The 27909-nt window shown below is 40.3% G+C and overlaps 1 protein-coding gene across 2 annotated transcripts in view; it reads right to left on the bottom strand.

The window, feature by feature from the left end:
• SLC12A2 (solute carrier family 12 member 2) overlaps positions 1–27909 on the bottom strand; it is an 88178-nt gene that overhangs the window by 47808 nt on the left and 12461 nt on the right. For both annotated transcript variants that reach the window (XM_053293542.1, XM_053293543.1), the window contains exons 2-9: positions 25316–25435; positions 21315–21390; positions 20245–20340; positions 7676–7815; positions 5398–5508; positions 4194–4302; positions 2636–2763; positions 2466–2550 (exon numbers count right to left, since the gene is read on the bottom strand). In XM_053293542.1, coding sequence (XP_053149517.1) covers positions 2466–2550; positions 2636–2763; positions 4194–4302; positions 5398–5508; positions 7676–7815; positions 20245–20340; positions 21315–21390; positions 25316–25435 — 865 coding nt within the window. The remainder of the gene's footprint in view (positions 1–2465; positions 2551–2635; positions 2764–4193; positions 4303–5397; positions 5509–7675; positions 7816–20244; positions 20341–21314; positions 21391–25315; positions 25436–27909) is intronic.

Here is a 27909-nt window from a genome sequence, read left to right as displayed (position 1 = left end):
GTTAAAGCAGCTCACTTAGCGAGTCTTACATCTGAGTAAACATATATAGGATCAGACACAGTTCTCAAGACACTCTGTGCTGGCTAACAAGTCCATTTCTCCTCCAACATGTGGAATATTTCCACTGCATTTCTGCTGATAACGGTTTTGGAATGAGAAGAAAATAATGCCATATATACTTGAGGAAGATAGAAGGAGGAACAGAGCAGTCCTACTTTTTCTAACGAACTGCCTTCTCTTTTATAATCCTGCCCACTTACTCCACTCATTTGTCTCCATCATCTGACGTGCACCAAGTAGTCATAAGAAACAGGTTCTCCTCAGTAGTGATGCTTAGGATTGCAGAACTCTCCTAGAGAGCTTCGATAAAATCTAGTCTATTAGTCTTTTGTGGGGCCTTAGTAAAGGTAAACAGATAGCTGATCTACTAATTACCATCTTTTAGTGTCTTCTGGCTATTTGCTTTGCACTGTAGTTGTGACGTTAAACTGGCTTTAAAGTTTGGTTTCTATTCTATTCTGAAGCATGTTGCCTTGTAGATCATTGTGATGGTAATGCAGCTTACAAACAAACAGGTCTGAAGGAAATCAGAGGTAATAACCCAGAATATGGCTCATCTTGAAGTAGCTAATGTGGAAAGATGCATGCTAGACCCAAGCTGTTTAATGGTTGGTTTTTTTGCGGGGTGGGGTTTTAAAACCAGCATCCTGAACTGGGTCAGTACCAGTGGCAGCCAGCAGGGAGGGAGCAGAGAACAAGTTGTAGGTGCAGCTCATTCCCATTCTTCTCACCCCTTCCCAGCTATCTCTCATTCTCTCGCGCTTCACCCCGCTGCAGCATTAACCCAGGCATATGGGGTGGTCTTTCACCAGGTTAGGAAACCTGGCGAATGACCGGTCTTTACACCTGGGGTTAAAGCTGTGGCAGGACAGGAGGCAGCCAGGACAAGAACAGTGAGAGAATGAGCTGCGCCAACAGCTCCCTCCCCTACTAGCCACCTCTGCTCAGAACAAGTTCCCAGCAAAGGCAGTTCATGCAAGACCAAACAAAAACAAAAATGATGCAATTAGCACGGGAACTGGAAGGAAGTCCTAGTGCAACAACTTTATTGATATGACCACCCCAAAATAAACCTAGTCTCGTTATCACCACTTGGTTTCTAATAAATTCAGAAGAGCCGAATTGCATTTGTAAAAGTGTTATTGGTTGCCTAAAGTCTCTCGTTTAAGCCAAGTTTTACCAGTGAAAGCAAGGCTCATCCTACTCATTTGTTACAAATCTGTAGGGCCCTGGGTATTTTTTGGTCAGAAGAGGCTTAGCAAATCAATTACACCATGACCTCCTCTTGTTCTTTGGAATTCACCAGTAATTGAGTAAATCCCAAGACTGACACTGGCCAGCCCCTCAGAATGCTTGTTCCTACATGTTGTACTCATTACCAAGTGTCTGATACTACAGTCTTGAAAAGCCAAAATAGGTAATAAAAATGATACGTTTGGATTCCTTCATAACATAAGCAGTGATTTCCTCAGAAGCTAAGAGAAATCTAGAATCCATTTTTATGAATTCTGTTGAAGTGTTGAAAAATCTAGAACCCATTTTTAAAGTGCTCTGAGACTGCTGGTTTAGCTGTTCAGCCACCAAGATATTCTCCTACTCTTTCGGGGGGGGGGCGTGTTTTACAATATATCTCCCTTTTTTTAAAAAAGCATCCATGATGTGCTGCTCTAAGGAGGAATAGTTGAAGATCATAGACATATAGACAGTGGTGCTATCATCCCTGGACTTCGGGCCCAAAGTCCAGGGCCTCCACACCTCCTCGGGCCCCCCAAATCCTCTTTAGATGGTCCCAGTTGGTTTGGTCGCTGCTGGCCTGCACTGTGCCGGGTGGCTGATTTTGATTATGACCTGTGCCAGGTGCTTTAGAGACAGAGGTGGGAGTGGGGAAAGAAATGTGGGATGGGAATATGTTAAGTTGCGTGTTGAAATGTATCTGCTACTGCATATTTGCATAAATATACCCCATGTGTTAAAAATACTGTATCAAGTGCGGGGGGGGTGCGCGCACACAAGTGTGTGTAAGGGGTTGATGCTTAACTTGCAGAAGGAAATGGGGCCTCCAAAGTCCATTAGGTCCAGGCTCCAAAATTACCTAAGTGCACCTCTGCATATAAACTGAGTAAATCTGGCAGAAAACAGGGATTATTTTTGTAATGTAGAAGAAGTGAGGAGGGACTATAGTCAAAAGATAATCATTTCTCACTTGTTTTGGTGCATTCTGGACTGTCAAACACATAACTGATACCAAAAATAAAAACTGACAGAATACAAGCCACTGGAAGTTTCTGCTCAAAGCCAGATGTAAGTCTTTACCAATCACTATACATTCAACCTGAACATACAGATATAATAATATACAATATTAAGTTTTCTGAGGAATGAATAAATGGAAGTTAGCTATTTACCTACAGATACTGCAATTCCTATGTAAACCACTGTAGTGATCAAGATGGCCAACAGTGTCCCTTTAGGGATGGCTGACTGTGGATCCTGAAAGAAAAATGAGTGAGTTTTTGAATCCCAAGAACTATTCAAATTAACTGAATATGCAAAAGAACAACTAAAAGGCACTCACCGCAAGATCACCTGAGATATTTGCACCAGCTAGAATCCCTGTTGCAGCCGGGAAAAATATAGCAAATACTGAAAAGAAAGTTTCCTGGTTTCGGAAATCTGGTCCCAAGTTCTCAGAAAATATCTCAGCTATTAAAAAGCAACAAAAAAGTTACATACTAGTACTCTGCTGTGGGTACTTTTATAAATTTTAATTTGAAACGTTAATGTGGTTTTAGCTTGGTCTTTTAACTTTTAAAATTTTATTATTTTTTATTGTTTTATATTTTATCTATTTTTTGTGAGTCACCCTGAGCAGTGGTGTACTGGAGGGAAATAAATGTTTTAAATAAATATATTATCCAATTTTTCACCGAAGTTGCTACATACATACATATATATATGGCGCTAGTGTAGTGAAGTGGCTAAAAGACCAGGCTATGACATGACATCCCCATATGAATCTAACCTCTGCCATGAACTCACTTAGAGGCCTTAGGGGACAGTTTAGCCTCCACTGCATGATAGTGCCCGACAGCACAGCACTTGGCTACCCACTGATCCTCTTGCTTGGCACGATGTTGCACATGCATTTGAACAACAGAACTAGGGGACACTGTAGAGGAAACAAGGCTGTAATGACAGCCTTGAGGAACAAGGACTGGGGAGTACTGAATGCGCACTCATTCCAAACTGAGACTTGCCTTCTATCTTGCTCAGACACAGCAACTACTACTAATTAGTAACTACTAATTTAATTCTTTCAGAGCCACTAAATGGAGGTTTGCTAGTGACAATAGAATTTATTGCCAAATTAGCATTGTCTCTCCTTCCATCCGGCCGATGGGCATTCCATGTCTTTGACATTTACTAAATTGTTACTGAAACATATATATAGCACTGACACCAGCTTCACTATTAATATCAATATTCAAAGGAAGGATTGGAGCTAAAACACAAAGCCAAGATCTTCTCCATTCATGGAGCCTAGGTTAAAAACAATAAACAAAACATTTGCTTTCCTGATGCTGAAAGGTTAAGGCAGGAAATTTATAGATATCCATGCTTTTTGGAGTATGAGTGAATTTCTAAGAGCCTTAACTTTTCTATTAAACCAAACATTTTATCAGATTAGAACACGCACAGGAGTAGTGCATAGGTAGGTGTGTTGTAGAAAGGAGAAGATGGCCAACTTTCCAGGAACAAGCAAAATTGGTTTGGGATGCAGTTTCCAAAATACTATTTCCAGTGGCAGCCCTGCACAAGCTAAGAGAGAGAACAAAGGAAGTTCTGCATAAACTGTATTGGTAGAATAGATTGTACGTTATCATATGGAAACAAATGCTTAGTATTTCAAAAACAAACCATGGTGTAACCTTCAGAAATTAAAGTCGCTGAAATTAATGGAATTTGTCATGACTAACTTGTCCCAGTGATTTCAACAATGCTTACTCATGACTAGTCTGCATGCTGTTGATGGCAAGAAGAACCAAGACTAGAAAATGTGTGTAGTTAAAATATTACATTAAAAGAAAAAAGCACATTTTTCAATGAATTTGTATTTGATAATCATCTCTCACCTTTATAACCAAAGAAACCTTTAGACTTCTTTTCAGCAGTTGGAATAAATGTTCCTATGATGAAGTCAGCAATAGCTATGAGCAGGATCACTAGCAGAACAATCTGTGCCTGTAATTTTACAAATCATTATCATTCACTCAATGCGTTAATCTCCAAGACAAAAATCTGTGAGTAACAGGACAATGCACATTAAAAGAGAAAGCTTCTTCAAAAGATAAGAAAAGCAACATAATTTATCTTTAGGTGTCTTTACAAAGAGATTATACTTAGTTATTACACTTATTCATACCCTTATCACTTTTATGTACTTGTACTTACTACTACTGCTATTTATTTCATTTTTCCATCGTTTCACTTGAACAAGTGAGCATAAATTTTATTGCTCTTGGTCTACAACTAGACAAACATTCTAAAGCTTCAATAAAGTTTATTTGCAGCTTGTCTTAAATATTGCTGATTTTCATAACAAAGTCCCAAGGACAGCATAACTTAAAGGTACTTCTAACAATGCAGCCAAAGGGAGATGCTTGAAATTACCTCTGCATGGCAAATGCTCCACACAGATCCACTTAAATACAAAGAGATGCAATGGAATTAAGTCCCGTAGCTAAACTTGTCTGATGACTAACACAAGTCCTATTATCATTAATGGGATATAATTATGGTTAACCTATGTAGGTTACAACTTCTATCAAGATGGTTTTTCTTGGAGTTGCTGAACATATCCTGAACTACCAAAAACTGCATTCTGAACACTACACTATCTTGCACACATATTATTTATGTGTTTCCCCGCTCCCAACAAAAGCAGCTTATACAAATTCGTAGTAGTGGTGGTGAACTAATAGGTGAATCGATCATTACTTGATCGATCATTACTTGATCATTACTTGATCTATTTACACACAGAAGATCAAGGGTGCAGAAGTTTGAAATTTGGGAGGTAATTAAATTCTTGCTCCCAGTAATTAAAATTTTTTAAATGATGACTGTAGATACATTTTGACATATATAATGACTTGGCAAAAATTCAAACATTCATGACAATTTAGCATGGATTACCCAAAGGCAAGCAGCATCCACACAGCAGCTGTACTGTGCCATTAGGTCCAGTGACAACAACAATATTTTGCTATGAAGTTTTTTCCACCCAGATCTCAGTCCTTCTGAGAACACTAAACATTTTAGATTACCACAACTTACTTTAGCTTCCCATTCCATTCCTGCCACAGAGATGCCCAGTAAAACAACAATTGTGATGGCTCCTATAATTCTGACATCATTCATCTCATCCAACATAATTGCACCATTTTCCTAAAATAAAAAAAAAAGTTACAGAATGTTATATTCAATACACCAGATATGAAGAGAAAGACCAGGCATTTATCCCATGTAACATCTATGAGCAGGGTCAACATAAACTATTTCCCTGGGCTAGGACGAGCCTCTCACAGGAGCCTAGGGAGCTCTTTGGATTCTAGTCAACAACTACATTCAAGGCATTTGGGTTTTAAACAACAACAACTTTGAAACAAGTTAGCTGAACTAGGGACCAAAACAGGGAGTTAAGTAATTACAGTTTGGGGTTTTGTTATGGTATAGGTACATCAGTATTGCTTGACTCTCAGGTTAAGCAGCAAGACCTTTTTCTTTCATAGAGAAAGGAGAACCTTATTATTCACAGTTCCACAGGGTGTCCCATTTACACCCCTTTTCAGTATCCACGGATAAAAAGAGGTTAAAATCCAGGTATCCGTGGGTCCTAGAGGGCCACAAGTGACTGTGGAGGTCACTTCTGCCTGCCATTTTGTCTGGGGGTTGTCTCCTTTGCTTACGAAATGGCTCCTTTCCCTGCAAAAATTGACTTTTTAAAAAAACCTGTTTTCTGTGGGTTTTTTACATTTTGCAGGGCATTTGGGGGCATTCCTGAGCACATGGGAGGATCCTGGCAACATACAGACCCTGCAGAGCACACCACAGTAAGTTTTTTCAGATTGTTTTGCCTTTTTTGGATTTTTACCTCCACCTGGGTACCTAACCCCCCTTTCCCCATAGCAATGATGGCTCGTTACTCAAGGCAGCAGCCAAGGAATGGGACACCCCACAAGTAATGAGGTTCTCCTGTAACTCAATTTTAGCTTGCCTCAAATTTTAAAGATATTGTTCTGGTAGCAAAAAAGTAAATAAAGTATTCAAAAATATACAAAAAAGCAAACTATAGTGCAGACATGCCTTCAATATTTCATATACTTCTGCTTTCACAAGAATACTATATAACTAAAAAAATGTGCTATGTACATTTATGCTGGAGTAAATCTCATTGACTCAATGGGCCTTGCTTCTGAGTAAACATGTAGGAATCAGGGTGTATGGTGATTAAGGGTTTAGAGTATCTGCTTATGAGGAAAGTCAGACTGGTTAAGAAAAACTAGGGGAGGATGTGATGGTTTCTGTGGCTCCTTTTTCTGTCAATTTTTTATGCTCAAGATACTTTCCAAGGAACAGGTAGAAAATTTTAAGATTCTTAGTCCACACACCCCTTTTGAAGCCTTGGTAATATGCGGTGGTGGGGACTTTCTAAGCTTAACTAGATTATGTTCAATAGGAGAAACCTCTTTAAAACAACATATCTGAAGGAGTCGGAGGACATTTTATAGTTTATGAAGTACCAAAGAAGTTGTAAATGGTGTTACAGTGGTATTTAACACCTTGGAAGACACATAAGACACAATATTTGTCAAGGAAAATGCTGGATACGCAACTCAATAAAGAGGACTTGCTTCATATGCAGTGGTATTGCAAGAGAGCAGTCAAAGATGGTTGGAAGACTAAACAGTTAGCTGCAAATGAAAAATCTGATTATCACTCAATCCAATCAATGTCTTAATTTAAAAACAAAATCCATCCTCTTAAGTTACACAATCATCAGTATCTAGAATACATGCTAGAATCATATTTGCAAAACACTGTAAATTAACAACTAACCCAAATCAAATCAAATGGCTGAATAAGAAACAAGTTACACTTAAATTACGCTAACTGTGTACGAACACAATCTCTCAAACTATTCGTAAGGTATGGAATCTATTGATAAATAACATCTAATTCTATTTAAGATATTGTGAATATTAATCATTTTATGAATGTGTAATTTAGTATCATTATTGGTTAGAAAACTCTAAGAGTATATTGCACATGTAATTTTAACCACAACATTAACAAGTAACAATAATTACTTGATTCATAGCTGGTCCCAGCTAATATTTTTCTTGTCAATCCTGATTCTGATAGCACCAACACCAAGTCGCTCTAAAAACCTAACACAATGGACCATTCAGGTATAAAAATTTTACACCACAATGAAGGGGGGATATGGAACATACCAATCCATACATAAGCAGTAGAAAACAGGTAGAGAAATAAGTTTATTGTGAAAGAACATAAATAGCAACAATAAATGGGCTAGAGCAATTACGTTTACCTTGAGCAGTTCTACAACTGTCTCTGCAAAACCAACTACATACATGGCTACAGCAACAGCATTTGCAAATGCAAAGATCAAGCCTATTGCACCACCAAACTCTGGACCCAGACTTCTGGAAATTAGATAATATGCTCCCCCTGCAAAGAAAGGATAAGATAATTTAAGTGAGTTTCAAGAGAAGTGGTACATACCAAAGCTTGGTTAACATATACTTTTATACACATAAATGAAGTTTGGGCTAAACAGGCACACTGTAAGTGCATGTTTATAGCCAGGGGTCAAGAAAAATGTTGGCTCAGTTCACCAGCCAGACAAATTTTACTTGTCAGATGGTTCCTCAAACTATGTTGTTACTCATCAGGAGTTTTTGCATTTGTCAGGCATAGTTTTTCTGTAAAGTCAGTTTTGACGGCTTGTAGGCTAGTGGGTTTCCTAAGCCCTGTTCACAGCTGCCAGTAATCAGAGCTAGATGTACACCAAATTTCAGGAATACCCTAGCGATTTTGATACCATTTGTCAGTCACTCAGTGACTCCCAACAGGAAGTATCACTCTTTTTTCTGTGTTTTTGAAATGTATTTTGATAGATGAACTTCTAGCATTTGGTTGGGTGATGGCATGTGTCTAGGTGTGCCTTCTGAGCCGCTTCCACTTTCTTCAGAAACACAGAGATGACACAGTCTATATGCCATGTCTTATTTTTCACCTACACTACTGATTTGCCATTTTACAGAAACAGAGAACCCAAAAAAATTTAAGTAGTAGTCTTTCATAAGCAGCAAGCTTAATTTATTACAGATTGGTCCAGAAAGTATCAAGTAACATTCTCCACACTACCTTTCTACAAAGGGTCAATGTTGTATTAAAATGTGGCAACGATCCTAACAGGAATGTGCTACTCTACTAAGAAACATGTCTGTTAGGATAAACATGTTTGCTTGCCAGATATTCATTTCTAAACTGCTTTTTTTTTTGCAAGCAAGGTTTTTAAAAAAATCTCAGTATATACAGAGTATACACACTTGGTACATGAGTAAAAGCTTAAATCATACAGATCCAAAAACTTTCTAAAATTCTTTCTCCTAAAGACATTAAGCTGCATTTAACCTATTGAGGGAGAGAATCCTATGTGTGTGGTACTGTAAGGGCCTATACCTCATGCTTACTAGTATAATCGCAGAGATGGGGTGTCTCTTGCAGATTTAAAAGACAGAACCAAACATCAGGGGCGTATCTAGGGTGGGGCAGGCAGGGCATGTGCCCTGGGCGCCACTTGAAGGGGGCGCCATTTTTAAAAATTAAAAAAAAAAGATTAAAAATGGCCACCAAAAACAAAATGGCCACCGCGCATGCTCAAATGGCCTCTGTGAGGCCCTAGGCCATGCCAGGCCTTGCAGAGGCCATTTGAGCATGTGCGGCAGCCATTTTGTTTTCAGCATTTTTTTAAAAAAAATGTTTTTAAAAAATAGCCACCGCACATGCTCAAATGGTCCCTGTGAGGCCCTAGAGGCCAGTGGGGGGGAAGGGGAACCTTTGCAGACCCCTCCCCATGGTCTTTAGGAAGCCCCCCAAAGGGGCTACAGGTAAAGAATTTTTTAATATATATATATATAATATGTCACTGTACACATGTTCAGATTGGCACTATGTACAGAGAATCAGGGCTTGTGAATACTGAGCTGAAGCTTATGAGCTAGGATTGTATTCATTTGCTCTTATTTTGCTTCTTGTGATAAGTGAGTTAAATGTGATGTCTTAATAATATGGCTATTAATGGTGAGTTTGTCTTTGAATCAGTGTGAAATCCTTAGTATTAAGGCTCACTGGGAGTTTCTTGCTCTCTCCCTCTCAGTGCTGGACTAGGTCCGGGGAGACCCGAGTTCAAATACCCATTCATCCATGAAACTAGCTGGGTGACTCTGGGCCAGTCACTTCTCTCTCAGCCTAACCTACTTCACAGGGTTGTTGTGAGGAGAAACTCAAGTATGTAGTACAGCGCTCTGGGCTCCTTGGAGAAAGAGTGGGATATAAATGTAAATATAAATGAATAAATAAATAATACTAGAATATATTCCATGCAGTGACACAGTTTACTCTGCATATCCTTTAATTATTTTCAGAGTATCTGGAAAAAGTAAAATTCTCTATTTATTTTAAAAACTTATGTAATAGTGATGCTACAATGCATAGTAGAGAATTAGACAGGCATTTCTGTTTAGTTTTTCAAGTACACCTCCACATAGTATTTGGGTATTTCATGAGCCCCAGCATACTGAAATTTGTAGTTTTCCAGCATTTTTTGGTCTGCTAAATAGTTTTTGAAATATTAAAAGATTAATGAGCTTGACTTGTATTTTTCAGCTGATATTATGGTAAACTTATCTGAAAGATGGGTGTCAGATGTTTGGACAGGGGGCACAATTTCAGTGCTTGCCCTAGGCGCTATTTTCCCTAGATACGCCTCTGCCAAACATTATATGTCAGGAGTTGCTCCCTTAAGCAAGCAGAACTCAAAACAATTTAGGGCTTTAGAAGTCAAAGTCAACAACGTGCAATAGACACTGCAATCAACCTGTAGCCAGTGTAGATCTTTCAAAATGGGAATAATATCCTGGCTCCAGGTATCATGGAAGCCCAATGATGTACCAACGGGTGTTTCTGAACTATGTTAAAAAGGTAAGTCCACCCAGAGGCAGTACAATATTTCAAGTCACTGGGGCATGAATGACAGAAGCTAGGTCCCTGCTCTTAAGGAGTGGACAAAACTGGTGAACGAATGCTGAAAAAATGCATAATTTCCTGCTGCTGCCACCAGAAGCAGGACCAGATACAAGAGGACTCCCAACCATTATTTGTAATTAGAAAATACAAATACAAGAAAAAGAATATGCGAAAGAAACAAGACATTTATAAGTGAGTTTCTGGTTTTATACCTACATCCCAATCTTCAAAATGATCAGGCCAGCAATGCTCACAGAAATAGATGATCACTTTTTTTGTTCTACCACAGAACATATCCTTCTACTGTAGCACATGGAATTGTTTATCACAAGCATAGCTTTCCATTAACAGAAATTCTTTAACATCTATTAAATAGAACACATACTATAGTTCTTTAATGGGCCATAAATTTGTAATTTGTATAAACAACATTATGTTTTACAAAATAGTTTTTTTAAAAATTTACATTGTCTTTTAAGCAAATAACTACTTATAATGCAATGTTTGATTTTAAAAAAATTACACACTCCACTAAGGTGAAATTCCATTAACTTCCAAGAGATGGCAATAGTGAATTTGTCTCAGACTACAATTCTCCTAAGCATCTTTAAACAAATTTCACAGAAATTTAGTTACAAGCATATATAGTTCATTTATAGTAACAAACAAGGATGTTAGGTGTTCCAATAATGTTTGTGTGCATTAATCCCGAGCCAAAAGAAAAGAGTTGAGACTTAAAGCAAAGAGACACTGTAGGGACATCAAGATCATTAGGCTAGTCACAAGAATTAGTCAGTTTACATTTAGAAATTAAAGGTTTCCAATAAGTGAGCTATTTCCCAAAACTACCCAATTTTTCTTCATGCAGTCATTTAAGAAGAACAGACCTGCTGAATTAGGCCCAAGGCCCATCTAGTCCAGCATCCTGTTTCACACAGTGGCCCACCAGATGCTGCTGGAAGCCTACAGGCAGGAGTTGAGGGCATGCCCTCCCTCTTGTGGTTACTCCCCTGCAACTAGTACTCAGAGGCATCCTGCCTTTGAGGCTGGAAGTGGCCTTTAGCCCTCCGAATAGTTGCTGATGATACACCTCTCCTCCATGAAGTTATCCAAACCCCTCTAAAAGCCATCCAGGTTGTTGGCTATCACCACATCTTGTGGCAGAGAGTTCCACAGGTTGATTATTTATGTACCACCTTTCTTCCAAAAATTGGATCTCAAGGCAGAACCCATGGCAGTTGGCTGTATCTAACAACTACTGTAAAGGCAAGACAGATTAATATTTTACAGGGCTTTCCTTACAATCTGAAGAACAATAAACTGAAGTGTCTGAATGTTTTCCTCAACAACCTGAACTCACAAATCAGTATGTATCTCTCATACACACACATGATCAGATGACCGGATTCTTGCACAACTAGCTCAGAGAACAAATATGTAGCTTTAGTCATACAACCCAATTAAGCCCTATGAAATGCAAGAATTCTTTATCCTAAATCAGTGTTTCCTTTTCAAACTGACAAGCTACTAGGGGTGTGCTCGGATCGATTTTTGCGATTTAACTCAACCTCGAATTAAATCCTAAGATCATGAAAAAAGTTCATTCAAGTCTAAGAATAAGGCCAAACTACATGATGCTAAGAAAGTCTTTAGACAGGCTTAATATGCAAATGGACCAGAAGTGGTCCTTTTAACTTAAAAGTTAGCTGAAAGCCCACCAATCTGGATTGGAAGTACAGAAGTAGAAATATACTTCTATAGTATAGAACACAATTCTTTGTGGGTGAGGGTTAAACATTTCCCCCCATGCACCGTTTTTACACCAAGAATTCCCTCAAAGCAGCAATTGTCCCAAAATGCCACTTCCATATTAAAAATCTTCTAAAGGCAAGTCATTGCCTTGTTGTTTGGCCCTTTGCTTTGTTTTTTATACTGTACTGTATTTACCTGAATCCAAGACTAGATTTTTACCAAGTTCTTTCATGTTTGACATTAGGGGGTTCTCTTAAATTCTAACCTACTTCACAGGGTTATTGTGAGGAGAAACTCAAGTATGTAGTACACCACTCTGGGCTCCTTGGAGGAAGAGCGGGATATAAATGTAATAATAATAAATAAAAAATTCAGATGTCACCTTAAGTGGCACAACAGGGAAATGCTTGACTAACAAGCAGAAAGTTGCCAGGTTCAATCCCCGCTGGTTCTAAATCGGGCAGAAAGGATATAGGAAGATGCTGAAAGGCATCATTTCCTACTGTGCAGGAGGCGGCAATGGAAAACCACTCCTGTATTCTACCAGAGACAACCACAGGGCTCTGTGGGCGCCAGGAGTCGACACCAACTCGATGGCACACATTACTAAATTCAGAGTCAGAATTTAAATTTGGACTGAACATGGAGAGAAGAGCTGGTCTTGTGGTAGCAAGCATGACTTGTCCCTATAGCTAAGCAGGGTCTGCCCTGGTTGCATATGAATGGGAGACTTGATGTGTGAGCACTGCAAGATATTCCCCTCAGGGGATGAAGCCACTCTGGGAAGAGCAGAAGGTTCCAAGTTTCCTCCCTGGCTTCTCCAAGATAGGACAAGATTTTTATTTTATTTTTTATAGGACAAGATTTTTTAATTGAACCAACAAACTACCAAAGCAAACAGTACGTTGCCAAAGCACAATTATATACAAAGTGGTTGTTTGTACATGATATATCTACAAAGATTTACACACAAGGATTTGGAAACCCACAGGGTTATGAAGTATATGCAGGTAGTACTGTAACTCGGGGGTGGGGGATTACAAGGCACATCAGGTAATCAGGGGGGTTACGTCCAACGTCCATTTCCACAATTTGTCCCATTGCTGTTTAGAAGAGATACTCTTGTCTTTTTGCACATAACCATACAAACTTTTGCAGAAGAGATTTACTGTCTCATCTGCGTGAACCTCTTGGTCGCATCTTCCCTCCCTATTCCTATGCAGGAGCATTGCATATACAGGTTTACTAACCTGATTACGAGAAGGGGAACGTACCAACTCCCTAGTATGAGTGCACCCGTTCCGTCCTATTTCCTTGAAGGTTTCTTTCTGGGACCTCGAAAGGAGGTTCTATCGCTCAAACCCGAGGTTAGTTCTTCCCAAGTCTGTTTTTCCCAATCAGGCCACTCTAACAGCTTGCTTGCTCCCTGCCACACTCTTTTGGCTACCACACACTCTTTTAAGAAATGTGAGTGGGTTTCCCTGAATGTTTTGCCTAGCTCACTAGCTTTCTGTTTGCAGGTGATTTTAGGGCACTCTTGCTGGTCCTCTGGGAGCCATGGCTTAGCAGCATTAAGTGGTAGTACTTGATGGTATAAGTGCCACCTTGTTTCCCATAAATGGAAATGGACTTTTTTCTCTTTAAAGAGAGCGATAGGGTTGCAACAAGTACTGTGAAGTGTGGTGTTTGTAGCATTTACATTCTAAATCAGGTTTTAAGAAACCCTCTTCTAGAATCTCTCCATAAATTGTTTTCCTTAGCTGCTTAACTGAGGAGGATCCTTTAAATAGATCTGGTTCAACCTTCCATTTTTTAAGTGTGAATAACAAATCTCTCAAGTAGTCCGGGTGTTCTCTTTTTAATACTTGTGTGATATTACCATTGAAAGATCCTTTCCCCCACCATGCTATGCCCCATGCTGACTTGCGCCAACGCAGAGCGAAAAGCGAGACTCAGGTTTTTTGCAGGAGGTTGGACATATTATGGACATTCACGAAAATCCAGTTTCCAAAATTGTAGGACATGAATTCAGTTACAAAATAGGGATGCAGGGCAGGTAGGGCTAGGCCTCCCCGCTCAACCTCCTTAAATGCTACAGCACGGGCCAAAGGGAAGGACGCTGTGTGCCATACTAGATGGAAGATCTGGCTTTCAACTCTCCGAGGAGATCGAGCGGGGGAGGATAGACTACCACCAGGTTATGCACCGGGGGTATCAGGTAAGTCCGGATGTAAACCGCTTTCTGGTACATGGCAAGGCTCCATTTTTTCCACATGGTGATTTTAAGCATTACTTTTTCTTCCCAATCCGTCCAATTCCAACCCCCCCCCCCAGACCTTCTCCCTTAATCCCATAGTCAATCCCCAAAATGTTTACTGTATCTACCCACTTCAGTTTGGACTCTGGGGCCCCTTCGCTTTTACATTCAGAGATGGGTAGGCACAAGAGTTGCTGGCATCTGGAGTCCATTTTAACAAATACACTTTTGTCAGCATTTAATTCTGAGCCCGAGATCTTGCCATATTCCCAGAAGAGGTCTAGTATTACAGAGATTTCATTTTCATTCAATAACAGTAATGTAACATCATCGGCATGAGCTACAAATTTTACCCTAAACTCAGAATGCGGTTCTGAGTGGACAGGTGGTTCGGCTATCCCCTCACTCTCCCTCCTCCTCCCTCCCGGGAAGGTCTCGCAGGGCAGAGGGATAGAGACCGAGAGTCCTTGCAGATGGGGTTCTCTCTGAATCCTGATCAGGATCTGATCCAGGGCCAAAACAAAGTAATGGGCTCAGTGGGCATCCTTGGCGAACACCCGAATGCAAAGTGATCGGGTCGCCCCGCCATCCATTAATCTGTGGTGTCACCTTTGCATTCGTATAGAGCAGCTGTATCCAAGTAAGGAATAGGGGTGGTATACCTTTAGCTTTCAACAATGTCTACAGATAATTGTGGTTCACTTTGTCAAAGGCCTTAACTTGATCCAATAAGAGGAGGTGACCTTTCCAACTTTCATTCTGTATAAAGTAAAAAAGTTCTCTCAGCAGACACAATGAGTCTGTCATCTTTCTTCCTGAGATAGCGCTTGTCTGCAAGCTGTGGACCAATTTAGGGGCCACTTTCGCCAATCTATTATTTAGGATTTTGGCAAAGATTCTGTAATCGATATTTGTGAGCGTTATCGGTCTCCAGTTTTGTGGTAAAGTGGTGTCACCTTTCTTGGGGGGGGAAATTAAGAGGTCGTCCCCAAAGGACCGATCTAAACGCCCATTGTCTAGGACAAAATTAAATAATTTTACTAAAACTGGTAGTAGCTGGTCTGCGTAAATCTTATAGCAAGGCCATGTCAGACCATCAGGCCCCGGGGCCGATGTGTTCTTTCCCACTGAGATAACTGCTCTGACCTCTTCAATTGTTACAGGATGGGTTAAAGAGCTTTTCCCCCCCTCAGTGAGGGAATAGCCAAGATCATATTCATTCAGACTGCAGAACCTATCTAGATAGGATTGAATGTCCTTTACAGAAATATCCTTCAATGCATACAAGTTTGTATAAATTCTCCAAGATAGGGCTGAGAGAGATTCCTGCCTGCAACCTTGGAGAAGCCGCTGCCAGTCTGTGAAGACAATATTGAGCTAGATAGACCAATGGTCTGACTCAGTATATGGCAGTTTCCTATGTTCAGAGTCCTTTTCCTATTGAGTAAATACCTGTATTTAACTTCTATTTTTTTCAGGGGCTTTAAAATTTTAAATTTTAATGTGTGTTTTTATCTATTGTGATTTGTATCTGTTTTTATGAATTTTAAATGTTTTATTTTATTTTATATTATGTTTTAATCTGCACACCATCTAGAGATTTCTATACTAGGTGGTATAAAAATGCAATAAAAATAAATGAATGAATTCAGAGTCCTCTTGTATTCAGGTAAAAACAGTATTCCAATAAATATCAAAGCTCTTCAAGAGATAACCTTCTCAAATAATACTATCATAGTTTCTTCCTTTTATACGAAATGCATGCTTGTTCTCTTGCAAGACATGTAAAGGAGACCCTTGTTATCCACAGTTCACCATTTAATGTATAAGAACCTAAGAACAGCCCTACTGGATCAAGCACAAGGCCCATCTAGTCCAACAACCTGTTTCACACAGTGGCCCACCAGATGCCTCTGGGGAGCCCACAAGCAGGAAATATATGTATGCCCTCTCTCCTGCTGTTGCTCCCCTGCAACTGGTATTGAGAGGCATCGTTCCTCTGAGGCTGGAGATGGCCCACAGCCACCAGACTAGTAGCAATTGATAGACCTATCCACCATGAATCTGTCTAAGCCCATTTTAAAGCCACCCAAGCTGGTGCCCATCACCACATCCCAGGGCAAAGAATTCCATAGATTAATTGTACGCTGTGTGAAGAAGTACTTGCTCTTCAGTCCTAAATTTCCCAACCTTTAGTTTCACGGGGCGACCCCTGGTTCTAGTGTTGTGAGGAGAGAAAAATGTCTCTGTCCACCCCCTCCACTCCATTAATAATTTTATACACATGACTCTCCTTAGTTGCCTCTTTTCCAAACTAAAGAGCCCTAAATGTTGTAGCCTAGCCTCATAAGGACAGTGCTCCAGGCCCCTGATCATCTTGGTTGCCCTCTTCAGCACCTTTTCGAGTTCTACAATATCCTTCTTAAGATACGGTGACCAAAGTTGTACGCAGTATTCTAGATGTGGCCACGCCATAGATTTGTATAAAGGCATTATAGTATTAGCAGTTTTATTTTCAATCGCCTTCCTAATAATTCCGAGTATGGAATTCACCTTTTTTACAGCTGCCGCTGACTAAGTCGACACTTTCAATGAGCTGTCCACCACGACCCCAATATCTCTCTTCTGGTCAGTCACCGACAGCTTAGTTCCCATCAGTATATATGTGAAGTTAGTGTGCATCACTTTACACTTGCTTATAATGAATCGCATTTGCCATTTTGTCACCCACTCCCCCAGTTTGGAGAGATCTTTTTGGAGCTTATCACAATCCATTGTGAATTTCACTAGCCTAAATAGTTTAGTGTCATCTGCAAATGTGGCCACTTCACTGCTCACCCCAACTTGTTCATAAATGATCCCAGATCATTAATGAACAAGTTAAAGAGCACTGGTCCCAGTACCAATCCCTGGGGGACCCTACTTTCTACCTACCTCTATTGTGAAAACTGTCCATTTATTCCTACTCTGTTTCCTGTCCTTCAACCAGTTACCCATCCACACATGAACCTGTCCCCTTATTCCATTGCTGCTAAGTTTACTCAAGAGCCTTTGGTGGGAAGCTTTATCAAAAGCTTTTTGGAAGTCCAAGTATACTATGTCAACCGGATCACCTTTATCCACATGCTTGTTGACACTCTCAAAGAACTCCAAAAGGTTAGTGAGGCAAGACTTTACCTAACAGAAGCCATGCTGGTTCTCCTTCAGCAAGGCCTTTTCTTCTATATGTTTAACAATTTTGTCCCTGTATGCTTTCCATCAATTTACCTGGCACTGAAGTTAAGCTGACGGGCCTGTAATTTCCCAGATCCTCCCTGGATCCCTTTTTGAAAGTTGGAGTAACATTGGCTACTTTCCAGTCCTCTGGTTCAGAGCCTGATTGTAGGGACAAGTTATATATTTTTGCTAGGAGATCGGCAATTTCACATTTGAGTTCCTTCAGAACTCTTGGGTGGATGCCATCTGGCCCTGATGAATTTTTAGCTTTTCAAGAAAGTTTAGAACATCTTCCCTTATCACCTCAAATTGGCCCAGTTCTTCAGCCGCTAAAACTGAAAAGCTCAATTCTGGAGAGCTTTGGTCAGTATCTTCCGCCATGAAGAAAGTTGCAAAGAACTCATTCAGCTTCTATGCAATCTCCTCATCCTCCTTAATAAGCCCCTTCACACCCTCATCTAAGGGTACAACCACCTCCCTGGCAGGTTTTCTACTTCTGATATATTTAAAGAAGTTTTTGTTATTCCACTTGACACTTCTAGCTATATGCTCCTCAAACACTCTCTTTGCATCCCTTATTGTCTCCTTGCATTTATTTTGCCAGAGTTTATGTTCCTTCCTGTTCTCTTCATTTGAGCAGGACTTCCATTTTCTGAAGGAAGTCTTCTTCCCTTTTATAGTTCCCCTGACTCTACTTGTTAGCCACACTGGCATCCTCCTGAAACTGGTGGTACCTTTCCTCCTTCTTGGTATACATTCCAAGTGTGCTTCTAGTACTGTTTTAAATAAGTTCTATGCTTTCTGGAGTGATTTGACCCTCCTGACTTTCCGTTTCAACTTCCTTCCTAGCAGTCCTCTCATTTTTGAGGTTTGCTCTTCTGAAGTCCAACGCATCTGTGTTGGACTTACTTGACAACTCTCCACTCGCAAATATGCTGAATTGGATCACACTATGGTCACTGCTACCCAATGGTTCTGCAACTCTGACATCACGTACCAGGTCTTAGGCACCACTCAGGATTAAATCCAAAATTTCTCTGGTTGGTTCCATGACTAACTGTTCGAAGGCACAGTCATATAGCATGTCTAGAAATTTGTCCTCTCTGTCATTACCTGAATGTGAATTTACCCAGTCTATGTGTGGGTAGTTGAAGTCACCCATTCAACTACCCACACGTATCCGCGGATGGATCTTAAGAAACCCAGTTTCTTTATCTGTGGAATGAAATATAGGCAATTTTCATCTATCTGCAGTTCCTGAATCCTGAGTGGCCGGATATGACTTCTCATGTCATTTCCAGTCACCATTTTGAAGCACAGAGCCATATTGTGACTTTGGTTTTTTGCTTTTCTACACTTATTTCTACCCCTCACTTTTTTAAGCTCAAGGAACCCCCCCCCCCAATCCCCATGGGGTTATGGTCTCTTTATTCGTGGTTTCATTAACCATGGAAATTAGCACGAACAGGACTCCCATGAATAATCAGTTACACTTGTATTGCTCATATGCTCAATTCATCCTCGTAAATGATATTTGGTACTGAACAAGACGGAGCCTATGTGGAAAACTAAGCCCTAGCCAGGTTGTTCAATTGCACCAGCAAACAATGAACCTATAAGGAAGACATCAATGCCGCTACTAAAATTTCAGCTTAGCAACAGGGTCATAGGAAGCTGCCATCTACTGAGTCAGACCATTAGTCCCTTCTAGCTCAATACTATCTACTTTGATAGGCAGTGGCTCTCCAGGCATTCAAGCATAATTTTAATTAGCCCTACCTGGAGATATCAGCCACTAAACCTGGGACCTTCTGCTATGGCTCTATTTCCTCTCCATCTTCAGGAAGAGGGGGAAAAGTGATTTTTAGGTTACTAACCACAGTGCCCACGCTCCCATCCTGTAAACATTTCAACTTTGAATTTGTAAAATCATTTTAATCTCTTGGGCTGCAACCCTAAGCATAATTAATTAAAAGTAAACCCCACTGAAACTATACTTACTTCCCAGTAAACATGGATAGTATTGCTCTGCTGGTTAACTTGTGGAGCCAACGTGGTGTAGTGCTTAGAGCGCTGGACTAGGACCAGGGAGACCCGAGTTCAAATCCCCATTCAGCCATAAAACTAGCTGGGTGACTCTGGGCCAGTCACTTCTCTCTCAGCCTAACCTACTTCACAGGGTTGTTATGAAAGAGAAACTCAAGTATGTAGTACACCGCTCTGGGCTCCTTGGAGGAAGAGTGGGATATAAATGTAAAATAACAACAACAACAACTTTTAGGTTCTATGGAAACTCTTGCTTGCTGTGTGTCATCCAGAATTCTTTTGAATGAAAATTTCACTAGAGAAACTGTACCACTATTTCACTTTTTGACAAATCTGTTCTACTTACACGTATCCTCCTGCCCAAGAACTTCACTACAGTTCTAGGTGGTTAACTTACAAATATACCTTACACCAACCGAGTCAAATTGCTTTTGAAATGCCACCATATCATTGATGATAAACTTTTACCATAATATTGTAGGAATTTTAATTTTTTAAAAATGCTAGAAGAAATTGCATGAACTAGCTAAATTTGAAGATTCATGTATGTAGAAAAATTTACAAAACTGTTTTACCTCCTCTCACGAAGCCATTGGTAGCTATTGCTGAAGTAGACAAGCCTGTGATGGTAGTTACAACAGTAGCCATTGCAATGATCAAGATCGAAAGTCCTGCAAGGAGAAAATTAATCCTATTATTTATAGCAATTGCAAATTTTCTAAACACAAATGTATATTACCTAAAGGTGGTTGCTGATTTCAACATCTCTTTATAGTGCAAGTTTCTTTCTAGGGATGTGCATGGAACCACGACAGGGAGGCTCGAAGGCGACGGGGGTGCTACTTTAAGAGTGGGGGAGGGTGCACTTACACTCCTGCCACTCTTCCCTCACTGGCATCCGTTTTTTAAGAAGCCCATCGGGGAGGCAGCGTACCTACCAGCTGCCCTCATTTTCTGGATATGACCGGAAATCTGACACACCTGCGCATGCCAGCGCATCGGAGACTGCCGCTCCGATGGGCTTTTTAAAAAACGGTCACCAGCGGGGGAAAGCGGTGGGAGGGGTAAGTGCACCCTCCCCTGCTCTTAAAGCTAGATACCCTCCGCCGTCGAACCGGCAGAACAATCAGTTCTTCAAACCGGTTCCATGCACATCCCTATTTCTTTCACTGTTTTGGCATGAACCAAGTACAAGATATCACCCATTCACGACCAGAAGCATGCACATTCAGAATACAGTTCTGCACCCAGGAGTGCATTTTCAAATAGAGGAAATACTTCATCTTTTCTGGACACCAAAGTAATTATTTTCTAAAAAGGAACAGGAAAAAGTTGCCTCCTGCCTATATATTGCTCTAGGAAGTCAACACAGGGCTAATCCTTTGAATTCCTTATCAGTTTCTACTGTTGAAATGACACCAAAACAAAAAATAAATCTTGCTCTTCAGAAGTATACAAGAGGCATAAAGCTACATGAATTGTGCCTTGGAAGCGATACAAGGCTCTTTGCTTTGTCAATATCATGGATGTAAATAACTGCACTTCTTTATTATTCAGATTCTCCATGACTGTTCATGACATACGATTTGTAACAGTCATCAATATGAAAGCAGTGCAAAAAAATGTACTTTGGGAGTAAATTTACCTATGCCAGCCTGTCCTACAATCCAGGACAATCGGATGAAGAGCATCACACCCCAGATATTCAACATACATCGTACCTACAATGCAATAAGAGCAAAGGACTTTCATATTATACTGGTTCAATTTTAGTATACACAGATTTTTAATCATCATGGCAATTGATAAAGCTATAGCAGAAATAAAGTCACAGGTAAGTTGCCTGCATAACATATTATGCACCAAGTCAAACAAAGCCCACCAGACATGTGGTGGTACTGCTGCCAGGTTCTATACAAATCCGTTTTCCCCTGTTAAGTTCATAGCCAAAATAGGGACTTTATCAATCCACTGCTGGAATACGGCTAATGAGCGACATTTGACTTGGCTGGTCACAAATGTTGCAGGCATGCTTTACAGACTACTTTAAAAATCAGCCCTATAAATTACTAGATACAAGAACCATGCTTTCCTTTATTTTCACATCAATGTTCTTATGGTATTAGGCAAAAGTTTCTATTTTGTGTAGGGAAAAAGATAGTTGATATGCTTGTGTCATTGGAAACTGGAAGTCAAGAATATGACTCCAGTTACTTAAGAAGGATGCAAACTATTGCTTTCATGTGTGGTAAACTCAATACACTTGCATGTTAGCATTCCAAAATGATGCTCTTTGCTCAAATAAGATGGCTTTGTACCACCAGATCTGTGATAACATCCAACATCCAGTGATATGGCAGCAGAAATTACTTTAACGACTACATCATCTGGGGGGAGGAAGTACCGGCAGCCCAGCCAGGGAGAGGGGGAAATGTGGCAATGCTTCCCTTCCCGATTGAGGAAATGGGGTGCCAGGCAGTAGTGGTGAGCACAGCAGAGACTGTGCGCCCTCCAGTAACAGATGTGTAGGGGCCCGGGGGTTAGTGTACACACACATCTTAGAGGGAAGCCTGGCCAAGGTTTGTTTTTGTTTTAAATAGAGGAGCAGGGAGTTCCCAAAAGCCTTAACGTAAGAGCAGCCCTGATGGATCAGACCTAAAACCTATCTAGTCTGGCATCCTATTTCCCACAGTGGCCCACCAGATGCCTCTGAGAAGTCTACAGGCAAGAGATGAGGGCATGCCCTTCTCTTGCTGTTGCTCCCCCTGCTGGTATTTAGAAGCATCTGGCCTCTGAGGCTGGAGGTGGTTTATGGCCATCAGCTAGTAACCACTGATAGACCTGTCCTTCATGAATTTGTCTAAGGCACCATTTTTAAAGCCATCCAAGCTAGTGGCCATCACCACATCCCATGGCAGAGAATTATATAGATGAATTATGTACTATGTGAAAAAGTACTTCCTTTATTTGGTCCTAATTTTCTTGGCTATCAGTTTCAGGAGATGATACTTGGTTCTATATTGTGAGAGAGGGAGAAAAACTGCTCTCTATCCACTTTCTCTACTCCATGCATAATTTTCTACACCTCTATCATGTCTCCTCATAGTTTTATACACCTCTTATCATGTATCCACTTTTCTAAACTAAAAAGCTCCAGATGCTGTAACCTTGCCTCATATGGAAGGTGCTCTAGGCTCCTGATCATCTTGGTTGCCCTCTTCTGCACCTTTTCCAGTTCTAAAATGTCCTTCTTAAGATACGGTGACCACAACTGCATGCAGTACTCCAAATGTGGCCACACCATAGATTTGTATAAGGGCATTATAATATTAGCATTGTTATTTTCAATCCCCTTCCAACTGATCCCTAGAATGGATCTGGCCTTTTTCACAGCTGCCAAGCACTGAGCCGACACTTTCAATGAGCTGTCCACCACAACACCAAGATCTCTCTCCTGGTCAGTTACTGACAGCTCAGATCCCATCAGTGTATATGTAAAGTTGGATTATTATTTTTTTGCCCCAATATGCATCACTTTACACTTGGAACTGCATTTTCCATTTTCTCACCCTCTCACCCAATTTGGAGAGATCCTTTTAGAGCTCCCCACAATCTGTTTTGGATTTCACTATCCTAACTAATTTCGTGTCATCCACAAATCTGGCCACTTTGCTGCTTACCATAACTTCTAGATCATTTATGAACAAGTTAAAGAGCACTGGTCCCAGTACAGAGCTCCCTAAGGTACCCTATATCCTACTTCCCTCCATTGTGAAAACTGTCAATTTATTCCTACCCTCTGTTTCCTGTCCTTCAACCAGTTACCAATCCACAACTGAACCTGTCCCCTTATCCCATGATTGCTAAGTTTACTAAAGAGCCTTTGATGAAGAACTTTGTCAAAAGTCTTTTGGAAGTTCCTTATGTATGTTCAGTTATTTCCATTGAATTTTACAGCAACACCTTCACCAACCTCAACATATCAGTTAAAACTCTAAACCATACAAGCTAATATCCGACTATGGGTGCTGATTACGTATTTATCGTGAACTGGCCTTTAGCAGTATATGTTTTTCACTATTAAGAGCCTTATAGCTCAAGCATGTTTCCTCAGATCCACAGGGTTAAATTGGATTTACTTCACAAGGAACTCTTTCTTTAGGATTGTAGCCTTACAGAATAATCCTATATATATCGTTACTTGCACATAAGTTCCACACTCAAGGGGGTTTAGTCCAAGTAAGCATATAAGCATGTCATAGCTTAATTTGCTAGAAAAATCCTGGGATAATGACACAAAGGAAACAACTGCAGCATCCATAAAGAAACGAAAATTTGTTTTTTTGACAAAGGCCTGGTTCACACATAATGCAAAACCAGGGATTCTGCCAGCCCGAGATTAGGAAGGAACCTGAAGTTGGCACTGCAGATGATCAGATATCTCAGTTTGCTGAGCCAGAGGTACACCCCCTGCCTCAGCCTCCCAGCAAGGCCCTGGATACTATTCCAATCTGTCTTGTGCTACCCTTCGACTGGGATATGCACGGAACCACGAAGGGTGTCTAGCTTTAAGGTCTAGCACTGGGGGGTGTCTAGCTTTAAGGGCGGGGGGTAGTACTTATCCCTCCTGCCGCTTTTCCCCCTCCGACGCTCCATTTCGTAGCAAAGCTTTTGGGGCAGCAGCTTTCCTCCCTTCTGCCCCTGCCCCCAGCGTTGGCGGGAAAAAGGGGAAGTTGTGTCCACGCATGCACCCGCTGTGGCGCGCCCGCTGCCGCTATGCGCGTGCCACACACGTCACATGCACACGCAACGTGTGATGTGTGCAGCAGGCACGCACGTGCCACAACGGGCGCATGCGTGGACACAACTTTCCCTTTTTCCTGCCAACGATGGGGGCAGGGACAGCAGGGAGGAACGCTGCCGCCCCAAAAACTTGCTACGAAGTGGAGCGCCAGAGGGGAAAAGCGGCGGGAGGGGTAAGTACTAACCCCCCACCCTTAAAGCTAGACACACACATACCCCGCCAGACCGGCCCCATTCCGAACCGGTTCAGAGGCCTCTAACATGGCCTCCGGACCAGTTCCATGCACATCCCTAAAACCTGCACTTCATCATCCACCTCGCAACCATTGGTCCCAAGTGCAAAAGGGGGTGGCTCACCAGGAACGAACCAATGGATCATGAAGAGTATGGGTTCAGACATAATGCATGTCTCAGTGGGAGCAGCACTTAGTTTGGCAAGTTAGCTTTAAATTTTGGATACAAATCTAGGTTTGATGCCCCAAGTGAACATCAGGTTCCTCCTCGGCATGGGTTCAGAAGAACCCGGGCAAGTTGACTACCAACTTTGCAAGTAGGTTCCATGTTATGTGCTAACCCGACCTATGAGTGTCCTGTCCTACTTTAGGATATGGTAGTAACAGAAGTAGTGGGAGATAAATGAAAACAATCTCGATATAAAAGATTTAGCTTTTCTGCATCTATTTGTGCATGGAGGAATGGCTTTTATTCCTTCTTTAAATAATCAATTTAATAGTCTTTAAAAAGACTGTATTTGCTTCAATATGTTTACAACATTAAGAGAACAGATAAAAGAGAAGTTTAACTTCATTTGGAAGGCTACAAAAAAATCATAGTACTACTCACCAATACACCCTTGATCCAGCCAAACTTGACAACCCCTTTACCATCAGCAGCATAGGTGTTAGTGGCTTCTCCAGTAGGAGTCCCTTCTTCTCCATTTGCATAGCCATCCTCAAATGGTTCCTGTAGCACAGTGAGAATCAAAACGGGCAGCAGTGAAGAGAAAGATACTGAGCCTGTGTACTTCAGGTTATAATCCTAAATACGATTACTAGCAAGTCACACTGAACTCCAATTTCAACATTACCTATATTCAAGTGATATAAGCTGAAGTAGTAATAGGGAAAAATATTTACATATCAGGCGGTATAAAAATGATAGATAGATAGATAGTTAAAAAGAGAAAAAGCCTGTTCACTATTTTCATTCACAACCTTGGCAACAGAAATTGGGCTCTATCAGTTGAGCTGTTAGTCTATAAAGTTTGAGAAACTATGCAAGATAGACAGGATGACTTCATTGCATCATACTTTTCAATTGCACTAGTTTGTAGTAACTGAACAGTGCTCACGTATTTTATATTCATTTAAATATCAAACTCTAGACTGAAGTGTCTCCAATATCAGGATTATGAAGTGAACTAGAAGCAATGTCTGCTTTTGTGGATCATTGGATCCCAAATACATACTTCAGAAAACTGTACAAACTTTGTTCTTCTTTACACAGAATTAAAAAGTCTGACTGGCAAAAGGTAGTTCCAAATGTGGCATAAAGTCATGATCTATAAACCAACCAGTGTGTTTTAATGAAAATGAGAACAAATCAATCAGCCTGATACAATTTCTCTCCACTGTGGAAAATGACTGCATTGACACAAGTCCTACCATGTCGTTCATTTCATCACAGTAGACAGATTTCTGTAAATACAGTCATGGGCATCTGTTCTGAACTTAGAAGCTTCTTCAATGGAAAAAAAAAGGATGACATTCTTAATATTCTTTTTCAAAGAAGGTAGCGACAGATCTTTGACATCCACCTTACAAATGTATAAATGACAACAGTCAAGCAGGGGGCGGGTGTGCTTTTACAAAATGTGTTAGATTAACAGAAACACATATTGTAGATACACAATTTGTCCCCCTCCTTGACTATTGCTAACTTCAGGAGTGAATTTTTTTTCACAAATTCCAAACTCCAATCCGGGAATTCAATACTAAGAACTCAAATGCTTTATCTAAATCAGTACTGCTACTGTCATATTAAGCCACCCTGTCAAAGAAAACCTTGAATTTCTCCTAGGCTAGTACACACACACAGATTTGTTGTGCATAAATACCATTACAGAATTAGAACTTAATAAACTATGGGTTCCAGAAACACCAATGATATAGTGCTTACTAAAATGTCATGGAAGAGGATAAAAATCTGAATACTGTACTGTACTGTAACTTGGAATAGATTAAGTGTTGGGGAGGCAAAAACATACTACATACATACATCTACTTACTAAAATAAAATCAATTTTAAAATAAAGTGCAACATTACTTTAGCATTACAAATCCAGGAAGTGCTCTTGTTTTGGTCAAACAACAAAAATGCGTTTGTCAATGTCTTTAACAAATCTAATGTAAGTCAGTAGGTTTAGCAAAGTTTTAGAAACAAGATTTTCTGAAGTGTCCAGATTGTTCCCACACAGGTAAGTGTTAGCTAGTATACTGTAGGTTTGTAAATTAAATTATCAGTCAACTGTTGACATGCTCAGATAAAAAAAGCTTTCATTGTTATGATGACTAATATTCATTTCATTGTAGTATCCTAACCTGTGTGTTTGGCTCTTTTATGAGAAAATGGAGTACACATAATCAAGAATGATGAGATATCAAATCAGCAAAGTATCATGGGTAACATGAATAAAAAGATATTGTATTTTGTATAAACTACTTTTGCATGACAAGCAGCTTCTCCATATTTGTACTTAAAAAGTTAGTCAGTTCACAAGTGAATGCTTTTCAAATAGTACTCAAAATTAAAACACTGAAGCATTATGCACATGTGGGTGTTACACATTCCACAATGATTAAACAACAGATAAACTACTTTTTTGTAATTTATCACTTACAATGTGCCTTTTGTGTACATATAGAGAATCATTTGGATATAAAAGCACTTTGCATTCAGTCAAAATAATTGCAGCATTTTCAACTACATATTAATATTAAATGACACAAACAGATACTAATCTCTACATTACTAACTAGTCAATTAGCAATAATATTTTTCTTAGTTATTAAATTTTCAGAACATTTTAGCAGGTTCTTTGTACATGCATTGCAAATCTTTGTTTTTGCCTCCCACACAAGAAATACCATGCAAACGTATTTAATTTCAAAAGGTGACCTCTGAAGCTCTTCAATTTCCTATTCATTTTGAATCTGCATAACTAATTGCATGCAATAAACCAGTAAAAGGTAGTCTAGCACACGGAAATGACTGGACTAGCAAGCCAGAGCTTGCCGGTTTGAATCCCTGCTGGTAAGTTTGGGAAACATATATGTCAGGCAGCAGTGATATAGGAAGATGCTGAAAGGCATCATCTCATACTGCGTGGGAGGAGGCAATGGTAACCCCCTCTTGTTTTCTACCAAAGACAAACCAGG

The sequence above is a fragment of the Hemicordylus capensis genome, chromosome 2 (assembly GCF_027244095.1).
Source record: "Hemicordylus capensis ecotype Gifberg chromosome 2, rHemCap1.1.pri, whole genome shotgun sequence".
In the NCBI taxonomy this organism is placed as follows: domain Eukaryota; kingdom Metazoa; phylum Chordata; class Lepidosauria; order Squamata; family Cordylidae; genus Hemicordylus; species Hemicordylus capensis.
This window is presented reverse-complemented; position numbering and strand designations above follow the sequence as displayed.